The sequence below is a fragment of the Colius striatus genome, chromosome 7 (assembly GCF_028858725.1).
Source record: "Colius striatus isolate bColStr4 chromosome 7, bColStr4.1.hap1, whole genome shotgun sequence".
Lineage (NCBI taxonomy): Eukaryota > Metazoa > Chordata > Aves > Coliiformes > Coliidae > Colius > Colius striatus.
In genome coordinates, this window is record NC_084765.1 from 35,085,668 (window position 1) to 35,111,469 (window position 25,802).

General features: G+C 41.8%; 1 protein-coding gene across 1 annotated transcript in view; it reads left to right on the forward strand.

Annotated features, from left to right (window-relative positions):
- AGBL1 (AGBL carboxypeptidase 1) overlaps nt 1–25,802 on the forward strand; it is a 272,145-nt gene that overhangs the window by 77,319 nt on the left and 169,024 nt on the right. The window contains exon 18 of the mRNA XM_061999859.1: nt 17,778–17,958. Coding sequence (XP_061855843.1) covers nt 17,778–17,958 — 181 coding nt within the window. The remainder of the gene's footprint in view (nt 1–17,777; nt 17,959–25,802) is intronic.

Below are 25,802 nucleotides of genomic sequence, written 5' to 3' on the forward strand. Positions count from 1 at the left end.
TCTTACACTGCTTTGGAAATTTATAGCCAGCTACTTGGAACATGCCTGTCTTATAACACCCCAGTGCCCCAGCCTCATTGCAGCGGAGCTACAAGCTTCTGTAGGAGTGATAGGGTGCCCAAATTTTTGTCTTAACAGAAGGGGAAAAGAATTCAACTTCTCCCCTAGGTGGAAACAACTTGGGAAAAAACCTACAGATGCTCTACTTTCAATGGCTGATCTGTGCATCTGGTACAGGTAATGAAATACAGCCTGCTGGAGCCCCCAGGCAGCTTTTACTCCCTTGAATGGTAAACAAGCATTGAACTGCTACTGGGTTTCTGTTACCAACTTCAAATCATGACATTAAAAAAGTCACAAACAAACCCCACCAAACAAAAAAAGCCTCACCTTGTATTTCAGCGAGCTGCACATTTCCCATGTCTGGCCATCAATTCCAGTCACACATGATCCCATGGGGCAGACGCTAAGGAGGTCAATGGGGTACTGCATAAATTAGCCAGAGAAGGATTTGAATTGAGTTAAATCTGTTCTCAGTGTGACAGAGATGGGCTCTGTGAGGAAGGACATAATTTTAGGGTCAGATTGACTGCAGTGACTGAATATTGTTATGAGTAATATGCTTACTAAGGGGGGAAGATTTAATGCTTGTGCCTCAAGGTAAAAGCAGAGGTCAGGAAGGGGTTTCTTCCAGCTGGTCACAATACTGCCCAATTGCTCATGTGTCTTACTGCACAGCTTATTGTTTTACACAAATTGCAAGGTCTGGAGCACGTGCTGATGCAGAGTAAAAAGCCTGAAAGTAGTTAGCTGGATTTGCTCTTCATCATGTGTGTTAAATTAGTTGATGGTGGTTGGTAGCACTGAAGGTGTGGACAGGGTAGCAGTCTGTGGATCCTCTCTGTTCCTTGAATTAAAGGCTTATAGGAAGATCCTTACAGTCTTGGGCTTAGAAACATGCTGTAAGGTATGAAATAGCAGTTTTGTAACAGCAGAGATATTACTTGTGTGTGAATTTTTAATTTTTGTTTCCAATTTTTCCCCCTCCCTATTCTTTCTACTCTCTCTGCCTTCTAAGGTAATTATAAAGCACTCCCCCATAAAAAGGAGGTGAGCTGCTGGGCTATCCTAGTGGCCTGTTCTCCTTACTATTTGGTTGTACTTCCTCATTGATAACTAGTGGGCAAGTTCTGGTCTCAAGGAGTAAGAGGCAAGAAAACTAGTAGTCTGGCCTTGAAAAAGCTGGAAAGCTCACAGTGTAGTGTGTGTACCAGCTGATGTCACATCCAAACAGTTACACTTGCTGTCGGAGAGAGTGGTTTTTGTCTCTAGTTCACTATTTTTTCCTTTTGGGAACAAGTATTTAAATGATGAGTGTCAGGAGGTTGGGGCATCATAGAGTGGTAGGGTTGGAAGTGACCTTTAGAAATCATCTAGTCCCTTTTTTCTTGTTGTATCTAGCAACAGGACAAGGGGTAATGGGATGAAGCTGGAACACAAAAAGTTCCATTTAAACGTCAGAAAAAGCTATTTTACTGTTCAGATGAGGGAGCCTTGGCCCAGGTTGCCCAGAGAGGATGTGGAGTCTCCTTCCTTGGAGGTCTTCAAGACTCTCCTGGACATGTTCCTGTGAGACCTGATCTAGGTAAACTTGCTTTTGCAGGGGGGTTGGACTAGATGATCTCTGGGGGTCCCTTCCAACCCCTACCATTCTATGACCTCAGCTTGTGGTGGTTTAGGGGAAGATGGTCAAGCCTTGCACAGATTGTGTTAAAGAATTACTAGGCTGTGACAGAAGCCAGAGTGTATTCTGCTAACAGAAAAGCTTGCTTAGGTGTTTTTCTCCTAAGTGTTTTTTTGTGATCCTGTGAATCCTGGATTTCTCACTCTAACAATAGGCTTCTGCTATACACAGGCCAACCCTGCTTCAATTCACACAACTAACAGACTGTTAGGAAACAGTGTAGGTGGCATTATAACTTTCACGTTGTTTTCACCTTTATCCTTCTAAATTGGCAAGTTTCTTGGTGCTAAATCTTGGCTGAGTGGTTTGGAGAGACTGTTTATTGTGGCTCACTTTAGAATAGGAAAGTCATTCACCTGATACCTCAGGGCCTTGAAATCTTTCTTGAAAGAAACGATTCAATTTCTGGGTTTAATGTTCCAAGCTCCACATTTCTGTCTGATAAGGGCTGACCTAGCTAGTCATGTATTACAAATGATTGGAGTTGTTTGGGTTGTATGGAACAGCTTTACTGCATGTTTGCCAGAGCTTCAAGCAGATAGTTTGTTCAACTACTCTGCCTACATCTGTGTGAGGAGGTCTACGCTCATGTGAAACTTAGCAAACAGTATTGCTCTGTGCTGACTCTAGTATTAACCTACCTGAGACATTAGTGAGGGACGAGGCATTTTTGCAATACACAGTGTGTATTTGTTCTTCTCCTGGTTTTATATCTGTAATTCTGAACACCTGCTATTTCTAATTCCCATCTGTAAGTTGATTTTGCTGGGAGGTTCTAGGCAGATTTCTGCCTGACCTGATTAACTGAGTTTAATTTCTCTAATTGGAGAACAGGATCCATTCTGATGTGACTGATGCAGCCAATCTCATACCACTAAAACAAGTAAAGCAATATATTGAAACTAGCAGTTTGCTGACACTTCTTGTTGCCTACAACTGACAGATTCTAGAAACAAGAATTTGTGGTTAATGGGCTGCAATTATACAGCAACACTAAAATGAAATAGGACTAAAAATACCCTGTAATGATTTTTTTTTTTCAAATACTGGTCTGTTAATGAGAGGATTTGTCCATCTCTACATCAAAGAGAAACTTGTTAGCTCTCTGAGCTTGCCCACCTGTTTCTAATGCAGAAATAGAAATTGCTAATAAACAAGTGGAGACAGCTGCTATGTTCAGACTGCAAATGTGCTGATAAGATCAACTAGTTGATGAGTGACACGGTAGGTGCTGTAAAGTGTAGCAGTGTTTGCAGAGAGCTAAACTTGGACTTCTGTATCATTTCAGGGTGTTTATTGTGTGACTGTTAAATATCAGTTTCTAGCTGACAGAAAAATAGGTGCATCGTGTCTCATCATAGATCACTTTGGGTTTTCTCTGATTTCCCTTGCTTCATTTTGATATATGATTTTGCAGAATGAGGCAGCAGAAGGAATAGTACTAGTCAGTGTATCTTTTGTGTCTTCTGGCCTTCTGAATAGAAGGGGAGCTTTGTCAGCAGAGTTTTTCTTAAGGCATGTAGCATCTTAGAGAAGTTCCATGTCCTTTCTCCTCAGTCCATCTCAACTTGATGTTGATGAACTTTGCACAATAGAATCAGGCCCCAGAACCAAGCAGGACTTGTTCCAGATCTTAACTCTGTTTCTCAGAGAACGTATTTTTTTAGTAACACTCAGAAAATGTTATCTATCAAATCACCAGTGCATTTAGAATTTAATTTGCTCCATCAATTGCAATTGTCATGCTGCTTAGCTGGAGGGGGGAAGGGGGGGGAGTAATTTTCCTTGGCATTTTGTAATTCTTTTTACAAGCTTTCTCACTTCTTTCTTCGTTGAATTTGCTTAACAAACTGTTCTGAAGATTTTCTGACTTAGCCTGGGTGCTGCTACCGTGTCTTTGAAACAGACTAAGTTAAATAAAATAGGCTGAAATATTGATGAAAACATGATGGGGGCAGTAGTCAGAATGGGGTTGGAGGTATGACTTAACCCACAGATCGGAAGAGCTTGTAGTTGACTCTGGGAAAACATTAAAAGGCATTATGGAGTTTTCTTTTGAGTCTTCCAAATCTTCTAAACTTTACTATTGTTTTTACGTTTCTTTTTCAAGAAAACCAGAGACTCCTATGAAAACATCCCATTTCCTTTCCTCATTCTTCCCCTACAGCTTTCAATTCCGTCATTTTCACCCAAAGCCTGAAGCGTGATGTAATAGTGATGGACGTAGGAATATCATAGTACTCTGCAAAGATGTGTATATGTGCTAATTTTAGGGAAGGTATGTGGGTGTCAGAATGAAAATGACAGCTGTGTAGCAGCATCATGGTATAGGACAATTAACATAACTGAGAGAGGGCTCTACTGATAAGGAGGGCTCTACTGATAATGTTTAAGTGCAGAATTCAATTCATGGCTAATGAAAAGAGGAGGAAGTGCTTTCAAGTAAAGGATCATGTAGAAATGCACTTGAGTGAATGTGGATGGCACAGGATGCTTCATGACTGGGGCTTTGGAAACAGATGTTGAGCTTCCAACTCTCTACCGGATTTGTATTTTATCTTTGGGTAACTTGATTTTTTGGTAAATCCCTGTTTGCTTAACTTGGAATACCCTTGAAACATGTAATCCTCAGTCTGTGAAGTGTTTCAAGAGAAGATGAGATGGAATTTATTATTATTGGCATTAGAATGACTTTGACAGATCTCCCAAAGGATGTTTTAAGTCCCATGGTGCGAGCATCTAACAGAAGACTGGAAGTCGAGATGCCAAAAAAGTAGTCTGACAGGAGAGTAGGAAGTCCTTAAATTCCTTGTAGGTCAGGCTACAAATGCAGGGAAGCTTTTACTGTAAAAATGAGTCTGTAGCAGATAATGCAGTAGAAACTGTGACTTGTTTTTTTTTTTCCTTTGTGATTGCTGTGCAGGAGGAATTTCTGAAAGATAATGTCTTGTCTTGTTTTTTTTTGCAGTGCTCCCTCTCCCTATAGCCTCCTGTAAATGGTGTACCCAGAGCCAGGGTCATTCCTTCCCCTGCCTGCCCAGCACTGGGTAGGGTAGGCTCTAACAAGATTAGTGCCTCAACTGCTCTGTACACTTCATAGTGCTGTGGGTCACCCTAACACAGCTTGGGAATTTGTATTGCAGTAGAATAGGAAAGTGCATTTGGTAGAGCAGGCATTGAACGCTGTTCTTGAAACGCCGTCCTGTAAATCCTGGCCTCTGGCAGCCCAAGCTGTTTAGTTATGTTTTATGAATCAGGTCATACCGTGTCTGTCACAGCTTCCAGATGCCAAACTCCTTCTGTAACAGTTTTGCAAGCATTTTGAAAGGGCACAAAAACAACAGCTACAGGGTCACTGTGAGGCAGAACTCAACACATGGGAATTGTTCTTCACAGAGAGCAACTGGCCAGAGGCAAAAGAATAAGCAAGAGACAGATGAAGGACTATGGGATCTCAGTGACTGTGGTGCCTCCACTGTCCTTGTTCTCTCAGTGTTTAACACTAACTGTAAAAGAGCATTAAAAATGTTGTGACATGCTTATAGTCTCTGTGCTGGCGTAGGTAATGGGCCCGCAAGCTATGCAGAATGTCTGTAGATAGACTTGAAACAATGCTACTGCTCACAAGTGACGACTTGCTGCTGAATTTCATACACTACATCATATCCTTTTAATCAGAATGCTCCCAGGACTCACCATCTAGCTTGTCAAAGGTCTTTCCTACCAGTTGGGGTATCACTTGCAATGCAGATACTGTGACCTTATTTGTCAGCCTATCAAGATATAACTTGAAATTAGGCTCAGCTCAGATAAAATAATTGCTGTTTGCACAAAGAGTAATGCTGGTGAGATGCTCCCCATGAGGCCATCTAACCTGCCTCTAATGTAATTTAATAGACAGAAATCAAATAAAATAAACAAAATTAAAGCATGCAGCTAATGCAAGCAAACTCTAAAATAAATTTGGATTACAAACAGGCAGGGAGATTGAATAGTTGGTTTCTTTATCCATGAAGGAAGCACGCTAAATAATACAGAAAACACAATTAAAGGAGATCTTTTGATTTTGAGTTCATGGGGATGTTAGATGGCAGGTGAAGGTTATTTTTGATGTAAGGTATTTTTCATTTCCTCTATATTCTTGCAGTTAGAAAACATCAGTTAGAAGTCTCTTCATATTTTGAAAACAAGGTATTAGCATAAGAAGCTTTGTTAGATATAGCAGGAAGATAAATCATCTTTGCAATGCTACCCATTAGCCTGTCATGACCATGATTTACAGGGATTTTCTTTTATTTAAATGTGTTTCTTTTAAAAGCATTCTGATGGTTTACAGAGCAGAAGATGAAGTGGTAGTAAATGCTCTGAAATATAATAGTTTTGAGAAGAGTGCTGCTTAGAGCAAGTAAGAGAGAGGAGCTCATGCTGTGGATTGTACAGGCTTTAAAGCTTGAGCTTGATGGAAGGATTCTGTGGTAGTGTCACTTGGAAAAGTTCAAAGCTCTGCCTGGGAAACAGGGTGAGAATGTCAGAAGGCACTGGGGCTGAGGAAATGTGTTGCAGCGTCAGCTTCACGAAACTAATCGGTGTACAACACATCAGAAATTCAAGCTGATTAGCAGCCATCGTTTATTTGCCTAAAAAGAAACTTCTGGAGGAGTTCCTTCTGGGGCCACCAAGACTGTTTTGCAGCCTGACTCCTTTATTCATTAATACCTTTTCCTGTGCTTGGTTTCAGCCTGTGGGAAAAGAGAGCACCATTCTCTTACCTTCCTAGCATCTTATTTCTAAGAAGAAACAATTTTCCTCAAACACACTAGTAGTCTTCCTAGCTTGACGTTCTGTTCCTTGCAGTGATTGAGGTAGGAAGATGACATAATTAATTACAAATGGTTTCACTGGAATTTGAAGGGAGGAACTTCGTACTGACATTAGACTGGCTGCTTAGTCTCTTACCCCAGATAGTGTTTGAAAGTTCTGCATGTTATCTATTTAATGCAGTGGCAAGTTTTTGTGCCACCTAGTTTTCTGTCAAGTATTTTGGAATTCTGGTTATGCTATAAGATCCTGATTCTTTCTTCATACTTAGGATATTTCAGGAGTAGAAGTGCTTTGAAAACAGTATGGTGTGAACTTCACAGTTCATCTCTTATCTTCCTTGGAAAACTTATGGCCTAAGCAACTAATGTGAGCTCTTGATCTGAGGCTTGAACACAAGATGTTAAAACTGTTATTTCTAGAGTGCTGGAGGGCAGTAGAGGAAGAGACATTAAGAACAGCCACTGATATTAGATATACAACTGGCATGAGTTCTCCTAAACAATTTGGAGGAGGAAAAAAAGATGAAGTTCCATTTATTGTGTTTTAGATATAAAGTACTAATGCCTCTCAATTTGTTTGATTTTTTTTTTATCAAGGCAAAACTTTACATAGAAGTAGGCTTCTTGTCAAGGCTAAAATGGACAGGAAGCTGTACAGTTTAGGAGCAGACAGTAGGATGGGCTTCTAGTTTAAAGATATTTGTGCATCGTTCAGGTGCTAAATACTTCCAGTTTAGTAAAACTCTCTTTTATCTGTTGCACAACATGTCATGTAGTCTAGAAGATGAAAAAATGATGATACTTATATCAGGATAGAAGACCATTGGGACAACACCAGTTTCGCTATGATGATAATCTGATTGAAAGACCTTTCATGTTGCTTCCTATTTGCATTCTCTTGCTCAGATGTTTGGGGAGTTGATCTAAGAACTTACCATCAGGACAAGATTCATTATTCAAAATTCTGACAGTTTTACCTTATCAATCTCTTGTCTGTGGAAAGAGAGAATTTCCTTTGGGATCAGCTCTAAAACTTAGGGTAGAGTTGGACAGAAATGATGTAAGAATCAATTCAATGATGACATAGATTAAGTGAACCTGCTGAAGATCCTTCTCTGTGAAGTCATTGACAATAGTGAAGTGTTATAAGATGCTTTTTGCAGACCTGTCTGGGTTCTCTCCTTTTTCTCTGAATTTTTCATGTAACAAACCACACAAGTTTCATAGCTTGCTTACTACAGGAGAAATACAGGGTAATATTTTTAAGAAACATTCCCTGCCAGGATATTTCTGGAGCAATGGAGTGATAAATATCAAATCAAGTGAAGACCAAGAATTTAATTTTTCCCATCAGAGCCAATCTGTGATGCTTTTTATCTTGACAAAAATTGATATTTTATCCCTTTGATAACGAGAGGCTCTGATTGCACTTCATTTTAATATATTTTATTTCTTACAAGTCATTCCCTGAGGAAGACCTCAAGTCAGAGGCAGAGATGAATCTGAACTTCTTAAAGGCACAGCACATTTAAGAATATAAATATTGCTTTATGTTGTAGGTGGCATTGGATGGGGTCTAAATCTCTGTGTACAGACAGTTTATGGGCAAAAAGATCTTTACTATAGAATGTGTCTTTTGTAGAGTGGGACAGCTTGAGGGACTACACAACAGAACTTGTTTTCCTGTTAAATTTGTCTATTATTTCCAGTGGTGAAAAAAACTCATAAGTGCTTCATTTTCCATGTCCATTTTTGGGCTCACAGACCTCAGCGCAGGTCCTAAAATGATCTTAGCCTACTGTGGTCACAGAAAGACTGGACAAAATGGAGATCTACACACACCTTTTTACCACTTCTTTCCTGCCTGGGTTCCCAGAAGGAGATTTTCCAGAAAAAATAAGGGCTTTGGAACTAGATCCATCAAAATTAGTGAAGAAAACAAATGCCTGTTGGGTTATTTCTGTCCCCAGCTACTGCAAGATTGTTGTGTACAGATTGGCTTCTTGTGCTCTGGGCAATGTGGTTTTAATGTTAACTTCTACCTCTCTGCAGGGAAGACTCTTCAATATAACTCACTGATAGTCAGCCTAAATGTTCCTTTGTGAAGTTTCATCCCATTAACCCTGGCTTCACCCTGGTTTAGTACTCTAAGCAATTCCTCTTGCTGCTGTGCTTGTTCCCAAAGTGATGGTAGTGGGGGTATTACATTGGAGTAAAGACTGTATTCCTCATAAGCAGGAGATATGGGTTGAGGCATCACTCACAGCATGAAAGCCATTTACTCCTGGAGTGTGCTCTAGGGGCATCTCCTCTGGAAGCAACTCCTACTGCAGACTGTCCATCTGCTGCCCTTCATTTCTGCTGAGAAGCTATTAATGCTGTCCACAGAGCTGGGGACATGGCCAGAGGGCAGCTACTGCCTCAGAATTCACAGCTCAGTGATGCTCTGCCCTCTAGGTGCAAAGTCAACTTGATCCCTTTAGGGATCAGATGCTCAGAGGTCTCTCTGGCTAGAGATGTAACTAGGAAGTGCAGAGTTGTTGCTCTTACAATGTTGAAATGTGCCTTGCAAATGAGATAAATGGGCTGTGAGTAGTGGATATATAGAATGAAACGTAAAAGCAAGGAGCGAAAATATTGTAGTTTTGGAGCTGAAGCCTTATTAAAGTCCTGTCTGTCCTATTTGGGCAAATTCTTTCTAAAGTACCACGTGTCATCAAAATCCCATTAAACTGTCACATAAATTATCAGAGTTTCCTTTTTCCATCAGTGTGGATTACCCAGGGAGATATTTTTATGACAAAGGATGCTTTTTCAGTCTGCTCCTCCTGCCTGATTTAATTTCAGACTAAATCCTTCTCTCGGGAAAGGGCCCATGGATATCATAGCTCTATGGATCTCTGCATTCTGCCTGTACAGCAGTTATCCTGTAGGTCTCTGCTGCACTTATCTCCTGCCTGCATCTTTTTAGGCATGGAATAGCTTAGGGCAATGCTGCCACTTCTCTAATCGTAGTAAATGAGAATGCTGTACAGTCTGTTTTGATGGATCTCTGCTTCAGTGTCTTGCAGTCTTCTGATCATCTATTGACTGGTTCTTGGGCCAGTGTTCTCTTAATATGAAAAACCCAGAAGGTGAGAGAGTTACATATGTGCTTAACTTGAAAATACATCCCTTTCTATTTACCATGTCTCAGTGGTCTCGTGTCTCTGCAAGGCAATCTACGTTTTTCTCATGATGGCTGGAAAACACATGGATTGATAGTCTGGCTGTGGTAATACAAAATACTTGGGTATCTGAAATTCACTGCTGCCAGGGAACAAATTAAGGCTGTGAAGTGCATGTTATAGAAGCAGAGGATGATAGATCCTTGCTTGCCTTTGACAGGTAATCTGGAGCTCCCTGCATAGCCAGATAATCTGTTGGGAGGACTCATGGACCTGATAAGAGTGTTTGCTTAGCACCCCTTTCAAAAGGTGCATACAGAGCAATTGAGAACCCAGTAGACTTAAGGATAATAGAGAGACTTTGGAAGATAATTACTAATTAAAAGAATCCTTGTAATTATATTGTTACAATCTTAAAGTGCTAGAACTGTCACTAACAGAGAAGGCAAGACAGAACTTTCCATAAATATTTCTGATCTATACGTGGGAAGAAGCCCAAAAGATGTCAAAATATCATGATGAAATATTTCTGATTAGCTGATAATTAATGACTAGTGTTTAACATATTTGAAAGTGGCTAACATTAAGTAGTAAATAGATACTTTGCATCAAAGAGATGAAAGTAAGTGGCTGAGGTGCCTAGTGGCCTGGAACACTGATTCCAGCAGCTCTTGGAATGCAGAAGTCATTCCAGGTGGCTAGAGGGGAATCTTGGACCAAGTTTTTAAAGAGGTTAGCTAGAAGGTGTGGCTATAGACCTCATATCAACACTGTTCTGGGCACTAGAGAAGCGGTTTGATGAGGACTTTGTGAATATGGACCTAGCAGAAGGCAGTGTAAATGTGTGGGCACACCAGTGAAGGCAGTCAAGTCACTGAAGATTGGCTTAGCCTGTGATAGACAGCAACTTGTAATTCTTTTTATGCAACCTAGTCCCAACAGACAGTGAAAACAACTGAATGCTATCTCTTTTTATAGCAGCCTTTTGCAATTTAAAGGTCATCTCATCCTCTCTGTTCATCTTTCCTTTCTGAGTTTAAAACTAATTTTCTCCAATCTTTCTTTGCAAGTTATGACTTCTGGACCTTTTGTCATCCTTAATGACCCCTTCAGTTTTCATCAAATTAATTTTGAAGTTATGGTGACCAGCAATGGGCACAGCACTGCAGCTATATTTTTTTTCCATTGGGATGAACACAGCAAAGTAACAATGTTCCTCATCTTAGCTGTGAGGATGCTTCTCAGTACGTCTCAGGAGAGCTGCCATCTTTGAAACTGCTTTGCATCATGAACTGATCTGCTATAATCCCTTCATCCTTCTTGGCAGTTCTTCCTCCTAACCAGCTGTCCCCCCTCTTGATTCTATTCTCTGGGAATAGAGCTGAGGGGAGTGGTAAGACCCTCCAGGAGCCTGCAGCTCCAGTCACAGCAGCTGACAAGATCACTGTGGGATTGGGAGCAAGGGTGGGAGATCTGCAGCTGGTGAAGTCAGAACTGGTCCTAATATGCTGAGATGAGTGGCTCTGGTGCTGGCACAGTCAATGGAAGATCTCTTTAGTGTGATGCACAGGGTGGTTTCCTGGACTGGGGAACCTCAGAGGAGCAGAGAGACCAGATGGGAGCTGGCAGCTTGTGTGACAGTGCCTGAAGAGACCATGGCAGGGCCCAGAGCAATGGCAGACCAGCCCCACTCCATGCTATAAAAGAAACCCCTGGGGAATGTTAGTAACCAGGACAGGCCATGGGGTTGGCACAGGAAAGAGTCTGTAGCTCTGCAAACTCGAGCAGGGAGCAATGGCACCCAGCAGGCAGAAGGCCTTGTCCTCTGAACTCTGCACCTGGCACAACAGGCTGAGCTCTGCAGACAGAGCTTTGTGGGAACACTCTGCTGCCCAGGTGCTGGGCTGGATGATGTGTATGCTCCTGTGCTGGCAGAGGAATTCCACAGCTTCATGACCGAGCTCCTGAAAGAGGAAAATGCAAGCTAGCTTCACTATAACAGCCACATGGTTTCACTTTTGAAGCTCACCATTAAGAGAGAGGCTCAGAGTGTGTGTGGAGTGAGAGAGGACATGCCAGTGAGTGTTGAGTTGGCATAGTCAATAATCATAATGCAGTGGCTTAAAATGTCAGGTCTGCACACTTCAGGTGAGAGATGTTAGTTAGAAACAACTTATAAAGGCTTATAGTTGGTTTTCCACGAGTGCAAGTTATGAAAATAAGATTTGGTTGTTCCCCAGTCTCTTGCCAAGAGGTACATTTTAATTTGAGCAGGAATTAATTTATGCAGGTGTCCTTCAGCTTCAGTCATGCTAAATAATGGTAGTGGCTCCTGCTGCCTTCACAGCTCGGGTTTTTCGTGTCTGCCCCAGAAAAGGGCCTGACAACTTGCATATCAATTTCCTGGAGTTAAAATCTAGCAATAGTAGGGTGTCAAACTGTGCCAAGGCTGGGCAGTGTGTACTCATGCTCAGCTCCCTGATCATCTCTGATTCAGAGGTGAATGAATTCATAAAACACATGCACAAAGGGAGGTTGCCAAGCAACTTGGAACCTGAAACTCTCACCAAGATATGAAGGTAGAGAACAAACAGCTGAGGCAATCTGTAATGTTCAGTTCTTTGCCATAGGTAATAGTAATAATACATATAATACAGACCTATTTAAGAAAGGACAGCTCATTGATCATTCTGGAAAACAATAACTGGTTCTGCCAAACTCCGTGTTTTCCCTCCGTGTTAAGATGTGTCTGCTTTTGGAGCATTTAGCCAAAAGCAGGGTCAGCAAGGAGACAACAATGTTGGGGTGGTGGTAGATGGGGAGTTAAAAATTGTTCTGTCTTAAGGCAGGTGAGAGACTGACAACTAGTAGAAAAGTTTTAGGAGGGAAGTTCCTGACACAGATTCTGCCTCAGATTGGTCTCATGTGTTCTGTGATCTCAGTATTTGATGCTTTTTACAAACATACTTCAATATATTCATTGAACATTGCACCATATCCTGTCTTCTCTCTAGCTTTGTGTGACTGAGCAGCCTTGGGCATGTCAGATGTATCCAAGACAGGATGCAGCTGTGACTTGCATGGAAGAGCTACATGATGATTCTCCTGTTTATCCATCATTTGACTTGCAGAATGCCCTGTAGTGGCCACAGCTAAATAAGTTGGAAGGGCAAGTTTAGCTTTCTTGGTTTCTGTCTACTATGTCCTGTGGTAAACTTGACCATTTGATTTGTGTAATGCTGATAGTAAAGTTTTCTATTTAGGCATAAGGGGGAAAAAAGTAATTCTAAGTCTTAGTGGCCCTGGGTTTGGGGTAAAGGGAGAGGTATGCAGAGCACACTCAGAAAAATTCCAGTCAAGACCTGGATCTAGGTTGATTTTCTCACATGCTGTGTATATAATTCTCTTTGACTCCTTCTACAATCCTAGCCCTGTGTTGTTTCAATCTCTGTCCCTTTACAAATGGCATGGCTCAAATCTCAGCTTGAAATAATTTAGAACATCAACTCAGGTCAGGGCATCTGGAACTGCATTTCATTTCCTTTCTGTGCTCCTCTTGATGAGGGACACTGCTGTGTTAATGGGGTTTTATTCATTTCTTTCAGGCTGCTCTTTCCCCAACTGATGTCATGATTAGTGACATCAAAGTCACCTCTTAGTGAACCTTGGTGATGACACCACTAGAGGAGGATCCTTATAGCAGGCAGGAGATTAAGCAGCAAGTTAGCAGTACTGGAAGAACAAAGCTCTTATTTTCATGCATATATCCACAGTCAAAATGAGAGAAGAGAAGGGGAGATGGGAGGTAGGTGATACATTAGTAGAATTATTACTCAAAGGATTTTTGCTCAAAGTTTTGCAAGAGGAATCAGTGATGCTTTAATCTCTCACCTCAGGTATTGTTGGTACCACGTTGTATTCTGAGCATGTTGAAATGTAACACAGTGTAACGAGATGTGATCTGTTGGATAAGGCTTTATGTAGCATGAAAAGGTTCCTCTGCTTTCTCTTTTTATGATTTACATTCCCAGAGAAGGTTATGTGTCATATGGGCTTTGCAGAGATAAATGACTAACCTGAGCTTTCTGGCAGCTTCCCCAGAGCTTGGGGAGGATCTGCCTAAGTGTTAGCCTGAGGTTTTTGGAGACTTAAGCTCAGTCCTGGGCCTGGAAGGATGTATATGAGAGAACATGTGGTTGTGTGTCTTGAAGATAGGTTTAGCAGGGCCCAGGAGGTAGTACAGGGGGCTCTGAAATAGCACAGAGAGAAGAACAGCTGGGCACCAGTGGAAACCAGTAAGCTATACTGGATAGTACTGAGGTGGTCTGGTCTGTTCTGGTCAGGGCTGCTGTTGTTGGAGGCATTGGAAATCAGGAATAAAGTGAAGCAACCAAACTGAATGCAGAAATTTTGACTGGTTGGAGTGCTGAGTATGGCTGTCAAGTGCTGCTATCCGCTGCTGGAATGTTTATCTTGGTTACCACAATAATTTCAAAGCAGATAAATAACTGTGTACACTGTAAAGCATAGGATTGAGTGACTCCTGCCTGCCACAGAGTTAAATCTCTGTCTCCCAGATGTTTCAAGGGTAGCAAGTTTTATAGCCATGTAGTCAGGTCTTTGCTGTATTTGCTGCTTCATTAGTTTTTATGCTGGGCACAGGCTGGGGCAGTGCAGCATTTGGGTATGGGATTTGGTGGTGATGGCTCCCGTGAAGGGAACAGACCGTTAACAAGCCTTGTGGTTTCCTTACTGGTACATACCTTAGTTATGACTCTCCTGTGGACGGGATGTCAGAGCTGCAGATGTGCTTGTCAGGAGGGGAGCGTCAAAAGGAAGCTTGAACTGGAATAGTGAGATTTCCTTGGCTAGACCTACAGGTTCTGAGCTTTTCCAGTGTCACCCACAGGGAAACAATGCAAATTATCTCTGGTCTCTTCCTCTGTCTTCCATTTCCTGGGTTTTAAGATCTGGAAACTTTAGAAGCTTTTCTGACATTGAGTCTAAGTACCACAAGCTTGACTTTGATGAGAGGAGGAACAGAACTCGGGTCTCTGCTAGTCTCATGCTATTTGCAATTAGCAGAACAATGGCAAACTTTCCTGGGTTTCTGAGATGAGAAAACCCTTGGTTAGAGTTGTTTGGTTTGGGGTTTTTAAACTGCTTTTGATTGTGGAAAGAACCTCTCATCTAAGATGTTGTGCTCTCTCCTAATATAAAGAAGAGATAAGAGTCGTTAAAGACATATTCATCAATTGCAAAAGAGAACCCGTTTCATTTTGCTTTGTGCTATTTACAGCTGTTGTCCATTAGGAGTCCTCAAGAGCCTCATTCCCAGCTACCACAGCACAGTCCCATAAGTTTAGCTCAGCAATGAGCCTGCATAACAGCACTAAATCATGGTGATGGGAAAGAGAAGATGTTTGGAAGTGGCAAAATGCAGCTGATATCTTTGTGAACACTGGTTTTTGCTTGTTGCAGTTTTAAAGCATTATTAAAGTAGATTGTAATGCACAACTAGCTGGACTAGAAATTGTGTCCTCTAATTCTGGGGGGGGGGAAAAAATCCTTAAAATGACTAGAAGTTCTGCAGGAGCTAAAGGAATCTTTTGTAATCCAGGAGTGCCTTAGGCCCTTATGTTCACACATTGATCAAAATATACTAACCTCACAGTAAAGTGTAAGGATGATAAAAGACTAATATATGGCTATTGAGAAACTGAGCTCCATTTGCTTTACTGGACCAGAATATGATTGCTCTGTATGAGCTCTCTGAGCTGAGAGTGCAGCTCATTCTTCTAGTGCCCACCAACTGCTTAAGAGGAAAGCATGGAAGTACAGAGATGTGGAGGGGGGATTGTTTCCAAATCTTAGTGCATCCCTGCAGGATGTAACTAAATTGTACTGTAATGCACAAATTGAATATACTGTGCAGAATACACAGTTAAGGAGAAAAATTAGTGCTTATTCCTTATTTGACTGTGGAATGAGAAATTTCACCTGTATTCTCAGCTCCAACACCGCCTTTTCTTTGCCAGAGAAACTGCTAAAGGGTTTTCTAATAACACCTACATTTTTCAGCATGATGTTCTACCTCCTTGCTTCATGCTAATCTGTTAATCATTTGGAAAACATTTGGAAACTGAAGGACAGATTTGGGAGCAAAGGGTGAAGGTGTGTAACCTGCTAATTCAGCATTTGTTTTCAAAGGTGCTCATCTGATGTCTTTGGGTTTGTTTTTTGTCCTGTTACCACTCCGAGGCTTGTCAGTTAGAGTCCCTCAATTCAGGCAAGGGAACAGAGCCTGAGCTCTGACAGAGCAGGACAAGCCTATCCTGGCATCTTTGTGATGCTATGGCAGATAACAGTTTCCAACACAGTAAAACTGTCAGGTTGACTTGTGACAACGTCTCTAGATTGTGAATGCTCACAAAAGGATAATTAAGACAGATAATTGCCTTGTCCTTTCCCTTTATTTTCCATACTTAGTAGATGTCTCCCTCTGCCAGGAAACAGAAGAATCCCGTTTCTATGATCAGGGGACTGGAACATCTTCCATAGGAGGACAGGTTGCAGAAACTGGGGATGTTTAGTCTAGAAAAGAAGAGACTGAGGAGGGGATCTTATTAATATATGCAAATATCTAAATGGTGAGTGCCAGGAGGTTGAGACATCCTTTTTTTTCTATGGTAGCTAGCAATAGGACAAAGGGTAATGGGATGAAGCTGGAACACAAAAAATTCCACTTAAATATAAGAAAAAACTCTTTTACTGTGAGGGTGAAGGAGCAGTGGAACAGGCTGCCCAGAGGGATTGTGCAGTCTCCTTCCTTGGAGGTCTTCAAGACTCACTTGGACATGTTCCTATGCGACCTGGTCTAGGTTGACCTGCTTCTGCAGGGGGGGGTTTGACTAGATGATCTCTAAAGGTCCCTTCCAACCCTACCATTCTATGACTCGTGGAGTTCACACAGATCGGAACTTCAAAGAATCTGCTGTCAAACTTGGTCTTTTCTAAGCATATATATACTGAGAGGTTTTTGAAGACCAAATATGGGTGCATTTTCAATTGAACAGCAAATAACACATCTGATAACCTTCTCTATTAAATTAGAAGTCTACTTTGAGCAGATTGGGTAGAGTTTATCAATGAACTCTTTAGAATGACTGAGGGAGGTTTTTTTTTTTTAAGGTAAACCCTCTCCTCTACCCTCATTCCCCCAGTTTATATCTCCCATGCCAAATATATTGCTGGAAACCACTGAACTCTTCTAGTGCAACTTCTGAAAATCTGAGTGTCTATATTACTTAATTTGAAAACTGTCTTTCCACTAAAAGTAACAGCCTGCCTTAGGTGTGTGCATTGTTATTTTTCTGCCTTTGGATAGATATGAAATGGTGGTTAGCTTTGACTACTCTACCTCTGCAGTTTATCTGGTCAACATATACCTGTATTTTCTTCCATTATACCAGTTTAACTTGATTAGTTATGATTTTGACCCAACACCACAGGTTACTGACAAAGATCAGACAGCTTGTATGTCTTTGGAGCCCTTACAGGTAGACAGATCTGCTTAGAAATTTGGAAAGTTCTCTGTTGTTTATGGTAAAATACTGAAAGTGGAGCAGGACCTTAGAAAATGAAATAATTCCTAGCTATCTTTTAAAGCTTAGCGAAATATGATGGGATCATACTTTTCAAGAACTGTCAGAAAGTGGGCTGGTGCCATTTTGAGAGGCAGTAATTTGCACACACAAAATTCTCAGTAATAATTCACATAAATGCCTATAAGGTATCATAGAAGAAAAGAAGCAAAAGAGTTAGGGATGAATATGACACATGCTGGTTCTGAGAATCCAACCTTGGATCAATTGCCAGATATTGCATTCAGGAAACATCTGGTCTGTTTATGGATACATTTTCCCCAAAATACATCTGGGGTGGTTATCTCAAGAAAGGAATAAAACCCACTTGTAAAGATGTCATTTCAAGAGAAGTCCCATCTAGGAGTTGTTTTTGTACGGGTTTTTTTGCTTTGTTTTGCAGCCAGTCGTCCTTACGTGTTCCTGACGGCCCGTGTTCACCCTGGGGAAAGCAATGCCAGTTGGGTAATGAAGGGCACTCTGGAATTCCTTATGAGCAGTGATCCTATTGCTGATCTCCTGCGGAAATGTTTCATTTTCAAGATAATCCCCATGCTTAATCCTGACGGAGTCATCAATGGCAAGTGAGTTCGTGACATGTATTTATTCTGGGCTTTTGCTGGGTTTGCCTGCAGGCTTTAGCCCTGTGCACCTAGTGGGTCCTGTCTTCAGTATTTTGGGTCAGGAGAATTCCCTCTGCCTGGTGTTTTATTCATTCTGTTATCAATCCCGTCTGTGAAATGTGAATCTGAGATATAGCCCCATGTGCTGTCCTGCATTTGTCAGATGTATGTGATTCTGTACTGTATGTGGCCATAAGATCTCACAGTTCCCTGAATGGAGTATTAGTGGTGCCAGAGAAGCAGAATCTTACTTGACAAATGAAAGTCTGTCTATTCTGCTAAAGCAGCAGGGCAGACTTCACCTTCAAGACAGATGTGCTTAGGAATAACTGGCTTTTAATTAATGCTTTGTATAGCTTGGTGAGGGGGAAGATGAGTAGGGATCTATTAAATTTTCACATTTTCATGGAAATATTTCCATATAGTGAAGCTCCCTCCTTCTCCCACCTCCTTTTCAATCTTCCCTCCCACATGTTTCCTTAGAGATATTGAATCTGAGCTCAGAAAATACTGATTCCTTTTTGCATTCTTTGCCTTAGACCATCCCTGCCCACTCATACTAACTTACCTTCCCTCTTCCTGTACATGAGCAGAAAAAGTACAACTCTGATCTCAGTATATTAGCATGAAATAAATATTGCTGTGCAACCAGTGAAAGAGGAATTCCTTTTGAAGGACTGGAGAGTGCACTAAAATAAAGCAGACTTGCACTTCACTTGAAAAAACCTCCCATGTCTCTGTGACAGTGGATTTTGTTCACTTGATTGTGTGTGGAATGGCTGTGTAAATTAACCACTGTCAATCCTGTCTCTGATGCAGGGCAGGATGCTGTGATCACATCTCACTGGTAGCTTGTGAGTTGTCTGTTTCGACCTGGCAGTAAGGTCTTGATAACAACTGTGTCCCCAGCTTGTTGTGGTGGAATACGCAACATGCCTCAAAGATGAAAGATCAGCTTAGACAAGCACTGAAATACACAGCAAAGCACAGAGGAGCAGCTTTTCTTAAACTACATTCTCTTACCTGCTTTTGGGTTGGGCTGTGCAGATTGAGTGCTGCAGAAATAAAAAAACAATCCTGAGCATCAATGGGCTTGACTTTGTCTGGTTCTAAACTAATTCACTTCAGTTTGGGGCAGGAAGCTCTGCAGAGAGCAGCTTGGGCTTTCCTGACAGACTCTAGTCTGTGACTATGAACAGTCTTAGCTTTTGGGCTGCTACTTTCCCCAGGACATGAGTGTATCAGTAGTCTGGGAGGACTGTTCAGAGTAGCTGGATGCTGCCCCTGAGTATTCAAAACCTCTGCTGGCACAAAATGCTTCCTTGATCCTTCCAACTAGCAAAGACAAAAAAGGTTGTGGCTTCTCCCCCCCTTTTTATTTTTTTCATTTCACTGCACTTAGTTAAAGTTTCCAGCAGATGGAAGACTGGAGGGAATGTCTGACCTTTTTTTCCTCCAGCTGTCAGGAGTGAATGTAGCAGAGAAGGGGCCCTCAGGAGGGAGGACGTGGCTCTCAGTGACACCTGGATGAAGCGTGCTCCCTGAGCTCATGTCACACAGGAAGGTGTTTTGCCTTCCCTGGTGCAAATGAGCTTAAACTGCAGTTAAATCTGGTGACAAGTTGAAAATTATGGTAAGCCCTGTGTGTGGAGTAGGAGAAGTGGGACAGAGACTTGGCCATAGCTCTGGCCATAGTTCTGTTACTGATTGTGAGGCCTGTGGGAGAGAACCATTCCTTTAGATTAATGTACCTTTATTATGTGAAGCCTCCTGTGACCCAGCTATTATTCTTGTTTCTTCCCATGTGCTTTCTTAGTAAACTTGTGTCCTCCCACGCTGAAAGAAACGCTCCTGTTTGGGGCCTCAGGTTTACTGGTGGTTTCATGGACGTAACAATGTCTATTGGAAAGGTAAATATCTTTGAGGCCTGTAATATTTAAATATGCTCCTACAGATTTATTTTGCTACTTAATGTTCCACCTTGTCCAGGTTTAAATGCTCTGGTAAGTCAATGTGAAGAGAAAAATTGATTCTAAGGAAGCTGGACTATCATTGCCCATCATTGACAATAGTACTTGTAAGAAGAAATTTGATAAATATTTTCTTTTACATTTCTAAAACACATTTTACAGCCCATTTTATGAAGCAACTTATTTGCCCTGGCATTCACAAATCCTGTTTGTGGAAGTCCCACCAGGTATCCCCAGATAGACTCCTAGAGTGCCTGGTGTTCCCTTTGCAACATCTCAACCTGCTTTTCTTTTCAGCCAAGTTCTGTACGAGTTGCTGTTCTCTCACACCTTGCCCCAGTGAGAACTGGCCATGCTGAATTCATCAAATCCACTCTGCAGGCCAGCTAGTATCTTGGCTCTATGCTAAATGCTGGGAATACCTACAGGTGGTAACCAGTGATCTTATTGTGAAACAGGGATTTATTCCGCTTCAGTGCCTCTATTGCTTTCTTCTTGGTATCGCAGTATCTTTAAAAAAGAGTTGGATTCTGTTTTTGTTGGCAGTTCTTTCAATTTCCTTACCCTCCCTCCTCCCCAGCCCTGTGTGCTGGGGTGTGTGTAATGGTTCCCTGCCTGTCTGAGGCAAATGCCAGTGCTTGGCTACAAAGGATTTCTCACAGCAGCCCAGCTGTGCCCCTTCCCCAGCTGGCTGACTGCCACAGGCGCAGCTCAGCAGAAGAGTGCTTATCCCAGTAGGGTACTGTATGATCACCCTTTGGGAGCCCCATGCAGCAACAAGCTGATCAGGGCCTCGGTATTTGCTTTGGTTAATGTGATCTGAAAGTTACATGTGGAGAATATTCCTCTAACGCAGATAGGACTGCAGTAATGTGATTATGCTCCCGCTACGTGTGGCTGAGCTGGGAAGCAGCTCTCCACCCTCCCTTTCCCTTCAGGCTCTGAGAATCCGTTCCTGTCAGTGATGGAGAGGTTTGCAGCCCTGTCACTGGTGCTAAATGAAGGTAGTGGTGATGCATGTACAAGAGGGGTTGTCATCACGTAAAAATATAGATCCCTAACAAATATTGCAGCTAATTTGACTTAGTTCAATCCAGAGAAAATCAGCAAGCAAATGGGTTGTTGTGGGTAGCTGAATGCTTTGCTCCATCCTGAACAGCACTCGGGTATAGGGTTTGTCAAATAATATTCATCTGATCTGATAATGGCTCTGTATTTTAAACAATAGACTCTGTTTTTTATAAAGTTCACCTTTCTGCCAGACACCTGCTTTTGACCACTGCTGGCAATGGGATGTTGCCTCATATAGACCTGTGGTCTGACCTGTTGCAGTTATTTGTATATTTTCATCTTGTTTCTTCCTAGGTTAATTACAAGGGAAAAATAGTCTCAATCTCCACAACTAGTAATGTGAGTCTGAAGTGACAGCCATATACTTAACAGCAAGTGTCCTGACTTTATTTTTGCATAACTTACTCTTTTGGATTCTTAAAGAATAAGTGTTGTTTAGTCTTATGGCTGGCTACAATTTCTTATAACTCTAGCCTCTTTTTAAACTAAATTATAGTAAAATAGGAAAGCTTTAAAAGGAATTAATCTCTGTTAAGTGTTGGAGGATCTAAGAGGCTCTGCTGTCAATGGACTAGGAGACCTTGGTCATTGCCCCTTCCTTCAGGGTGAGTTTTCTTCCCAAGAGAACAATGACATACTATAGCCTTTGAGCCATTTGAAACGAAGACTGAAGTATGCATATTGAGAGCATTTTATCTTCCATTTAACTCTGCTATCATTTTCACTACTAAGCTTGTTTTTAACTTTTGTAGAATGAAGAAAGTACTGTTCTTGGAAAACTATAGACTCATGAGGGCTGATACAGCGTAGCCTTTGGTGAAACTCTTTGGATTGCTTTAAAAAAAAAAGTTCATCTGTTCAAGTTAAATCTTTGTACCCTGAAACTAGGTCAATTAGACACAATTGTGTGAAATCCAGAAAGCCAGATTTGGTAAGGGAACTTGTACAAAGCCTAATGATAGCAACACGAAAAGAGTTTTTTCTAAAGAAACAGAATAGTTTGCTGTCCATACTTTTTCTCATCAACTCATTATCACACTTTGAGCACTGCGTTGTGCATGTGCTCATGTGTGCCTGTGCAGTTGCATGCTAACTTGTATATGCTCCTGTGCTTTCTTCTGTATCTACTGTGTATCCTCCTGTCTACAGCCCGTTCCTGCAGCTCTCTCCCAGCATTTACTCAGATCTGCAACCCATCTATGTACACACATACACACACACCTGGCACTCCCACACCTGTAATCATGGTAACAATGTGATAGTCAACATCTTATGGTTTTGGCTGGACTCCTCCTGACACTGCATTTATTATCTAAATATTGTTCTTTACTACACCTAAATTTAGGGTTATTAATTACATCAGTGTAACCTAATTTATATCACCATAAGCCACGGTAACAAATGATGCCGAATGGAACACTCGATGCTTGCCAACTGTGCCTGTTTGCTGAGGGGTTTTTTTTTCCCCCTGAGTTCCCAGAGGTATTAAATTAAAAATGATCGGCCTTGCAAGATCATTGATCAAGCAAGAAGTGGAAGCTCTTGGGGAACTGATTTTTCTTTTAAAAAATATTTCACGTGCAGACTGCTCTCGCAGTGTCTCTGTGCTTTGTGTATTCAGAAATTCTCTTCCGACTGACAAATCCCAAACTGGCCAATATCACACTTCTGAGGTCACGTCTCACTCCTGCTTTGCCACCTTCTCCCTTTACCTTCTTTTAACGTTTCCTCTTTCTTTTCTTCTGTCTGTTCTTTTCTTGCTCTCTCCTCCCTCTATTGAATCAAAGAAGCTTTTCATTGAAAAGAACTTGATGCATTTTATAAATGAATTGAACCAATCAGTGGAGATGGGAGCTGGTGAGTAGGGGAAGATGAATTTTTTGGAAGCTGCATGATTCCTTCAAAGCTGTGGGGTAACCATAGTAGCAGTTAGGAAGAGGAAACCCTGATTTGCATTTTGGATTACAGCCATAGACTATTCTTTATCTGGTTTAAAAACACCCTGTTCCGTCCTGCACCTGCCCTCCCACGACACAGACTGAGTAATCTTTTTCGCTGCTCAAAGGTAAGGCAGGTGAGGTGCTGGGTTTCTTGTCTCTCCATGAATATTTCCCCCATTTTTTTTAGACTATTTCATCCTGTTTTACTTATGGGGCTTTGTTCAGCACCTCTTCACATCCAGTAGACAAAAGTTTTACTTCTTTGATGATTGTTGATGATTGGCAAGATAGAAATGTCACCTAAAATCCCTTCTAGTACAGGTTTCCTCTGTGCACTCTCCAAAGTTACAAAGTGAAAAAATAATGTGCCCCTACTTATTCTTTGCAGTCTAATCCTTTGCTTGTCTTAAGCATGTCCTTCAAAAAACAGCAGAAAAGCATTTGTTCTTATATCTAAAATGTACTGTTTGTATATATGATTTTCTTTTATTCTCCTACATTAATGCTTACTTGCCTTCCAAGATGTGTTCTCCAGACAGTAAGAGGCAGAGATGATCAGGAAAAAAAACCCAAAACTAATGGCCAGTCTCAGGCATTAGTTTATGATCCAGAACTGGTCCTCAAGGATTAAATCTTGAGGTGAGGTCACACAAAGCTGTACAACTGAAGACGTCTCTCCTTTCCTCCCCCTTCTTCTCTTTATTGCTTCTCTGTAGTCAGAGGATTGAAGAGGAGTTTAATTCTCTGAATCTAGCCTTGCATAACTAAATTGATGCCATGCACTCTGCAAACACACTCCGTCTCTCTCCACGCTAGCTAATCTATGGGGGGTGTGTGTGTGTTTCTCTAAGAATAGTGCAGAGATATGGGAAGGCTGGGAAAGGAGTGTGTTTGGACTGTCATTAATTAATACCGTGGAAGAGTTTATCTCTTTCCTAGAGAGGTACCATGGGATTCTTGTGATGCAGTTCTTTGGCAGACTCTACATATGAGTTTGTCCCCCATGTTGTTTTCGGAAGTCAGGCATCTAAATTGGCACCACCATGCTAAAAGTAGTAGGGTAGGTGTACGTGGAAGCCAAGGTATAGTTGGATAAAGGATCATTTTGTTTAAGGTTCAACCGTTACTCATTAATAACAGCTGTGCTCTGAGTTGTAAAGTATAAGGTGGTGTATTGTCATGCATTGATACTTTCCTCAAGATTAAGAGAAGAGGAGAATGCTAGTTCTGGGAGCATCAATACTGGCTTGGCATGTGGCTCTAGGAAGTCTGAGGCATGGGCTAACTTTCCCCAAGCAGAGTAGAAGCTTTCTTAGATGTTTGCTACTTTGATGTCTTGGGTGTTGCTTTTGTTACCCTTCCACTGAAAGGACAATGATGGATTTGGAAGCTTAGGGAAGTAGCAAACGGTGGCTAGTGTGTGCATGGCAAGAGATAAAATCAGAGCTGCAGTATTCCTCACCTCTCATCTCCGGGAGCTGTTCCTTGGTGGAGTCACAAGTAGAGTCTGGCCTTGCATCATGCACTTCTGTGAATATCTCCCTGTGCTGTGGGAGGAGCCCTCATTTCAACCAAGGCTCTTTGCACTGTGCTGATGTATCAGCCCATGCTTGGCTCTCCTTCTGTGATAAACATCCTTCAGCAGACAGCTGCACCCCAGGACACTCCCTTCTGACAGCGCTTCCAACGCAGTGTTGTTTATTCCTTCCTTTATCAGCCAGAGCTGCTGGGTCCCCTGAGTTATTAGCTCTATTCGCTTATTGTCAGTGTTTCCTCCTTCGTAAATATGCCCCCATACGTCTCTGCTCCTGAGGAATATGCTTTCTCTTCTATTTACTGCTTTTCCCAGGCCCCCACCTCCTCATCGTTCTCTCTACCCAGTGGCCCAATAACAGCCAAGGAGATAAATAAGCTACATAACTCTTCCCAGCTATTATTTTTTGTGTTGTTGTTACTCTGCTTGGTAATATATATAATAACAAGGAAACAAATCTTATTACTAAAGTAATTACAATAAATAAAAAGCCGAGAGGGGAGATGAAGGAGAAGGGTCTGTCGGGGGAGTGATTACAGCAGGATTTTTAAAAATTTAATTTACTTGAGATGTTCTCTGCCACTTTGTTGATACCCTGCTGGGGGGTGGGGCTGTGACTAATTAGCAGCCAGCTGTTGTTCTAACATCATCACCTAATTTATTGTGTGGCTTGGTGTCTAAAGCAGAAGCCTGTGTGATATCATTGTCTATGAGACTGGTGGCAGAGGTTGGCTTTATTGTCTGCTTCTTTGTTTCCCCAGAAGCTGAAATTTGAGTCCTTTGCTATCATAGAATGATAGGGGTTGGGAGGGACTTTTAGAGATCATCTAGTCCAACCCCCCTGCAGAAGCAGGTCAACCTAGATCAGGTCACATAGGAATGTGTCCAGGCGAATCTTGAAGATCTCCAAGGAAGGAGACTGCACACCCTCCCTGGGCAGCCTGTGCCAGGGCTCCCTCACTCTCACAGTAAAATAGTTTTTTCTTATGTTGCATTATTTTAATCTTCCAGCATATCCCATGTGCTTCCTGGAGTCTGGGCCAGGGATTACACTCAATCTATTGCATGATAAGTGCTTGTCCCAGTGTCCAACACAATAACAGACCAACCCAACTGCGAATTTTTGACAAATTGCCCAGAGAACTGCACCAGTATCTGTGTGCCTTGGTAAAGAACAAAAAAACCCTGGCAATGGGAAGTCTGATATGGGCAGGGTCCTGGATTAGTTAAACTCTAAAGTCTGGGACCTCATTCTGTTGCCAACAGAATGGAGATTATAGTACTGTCTGT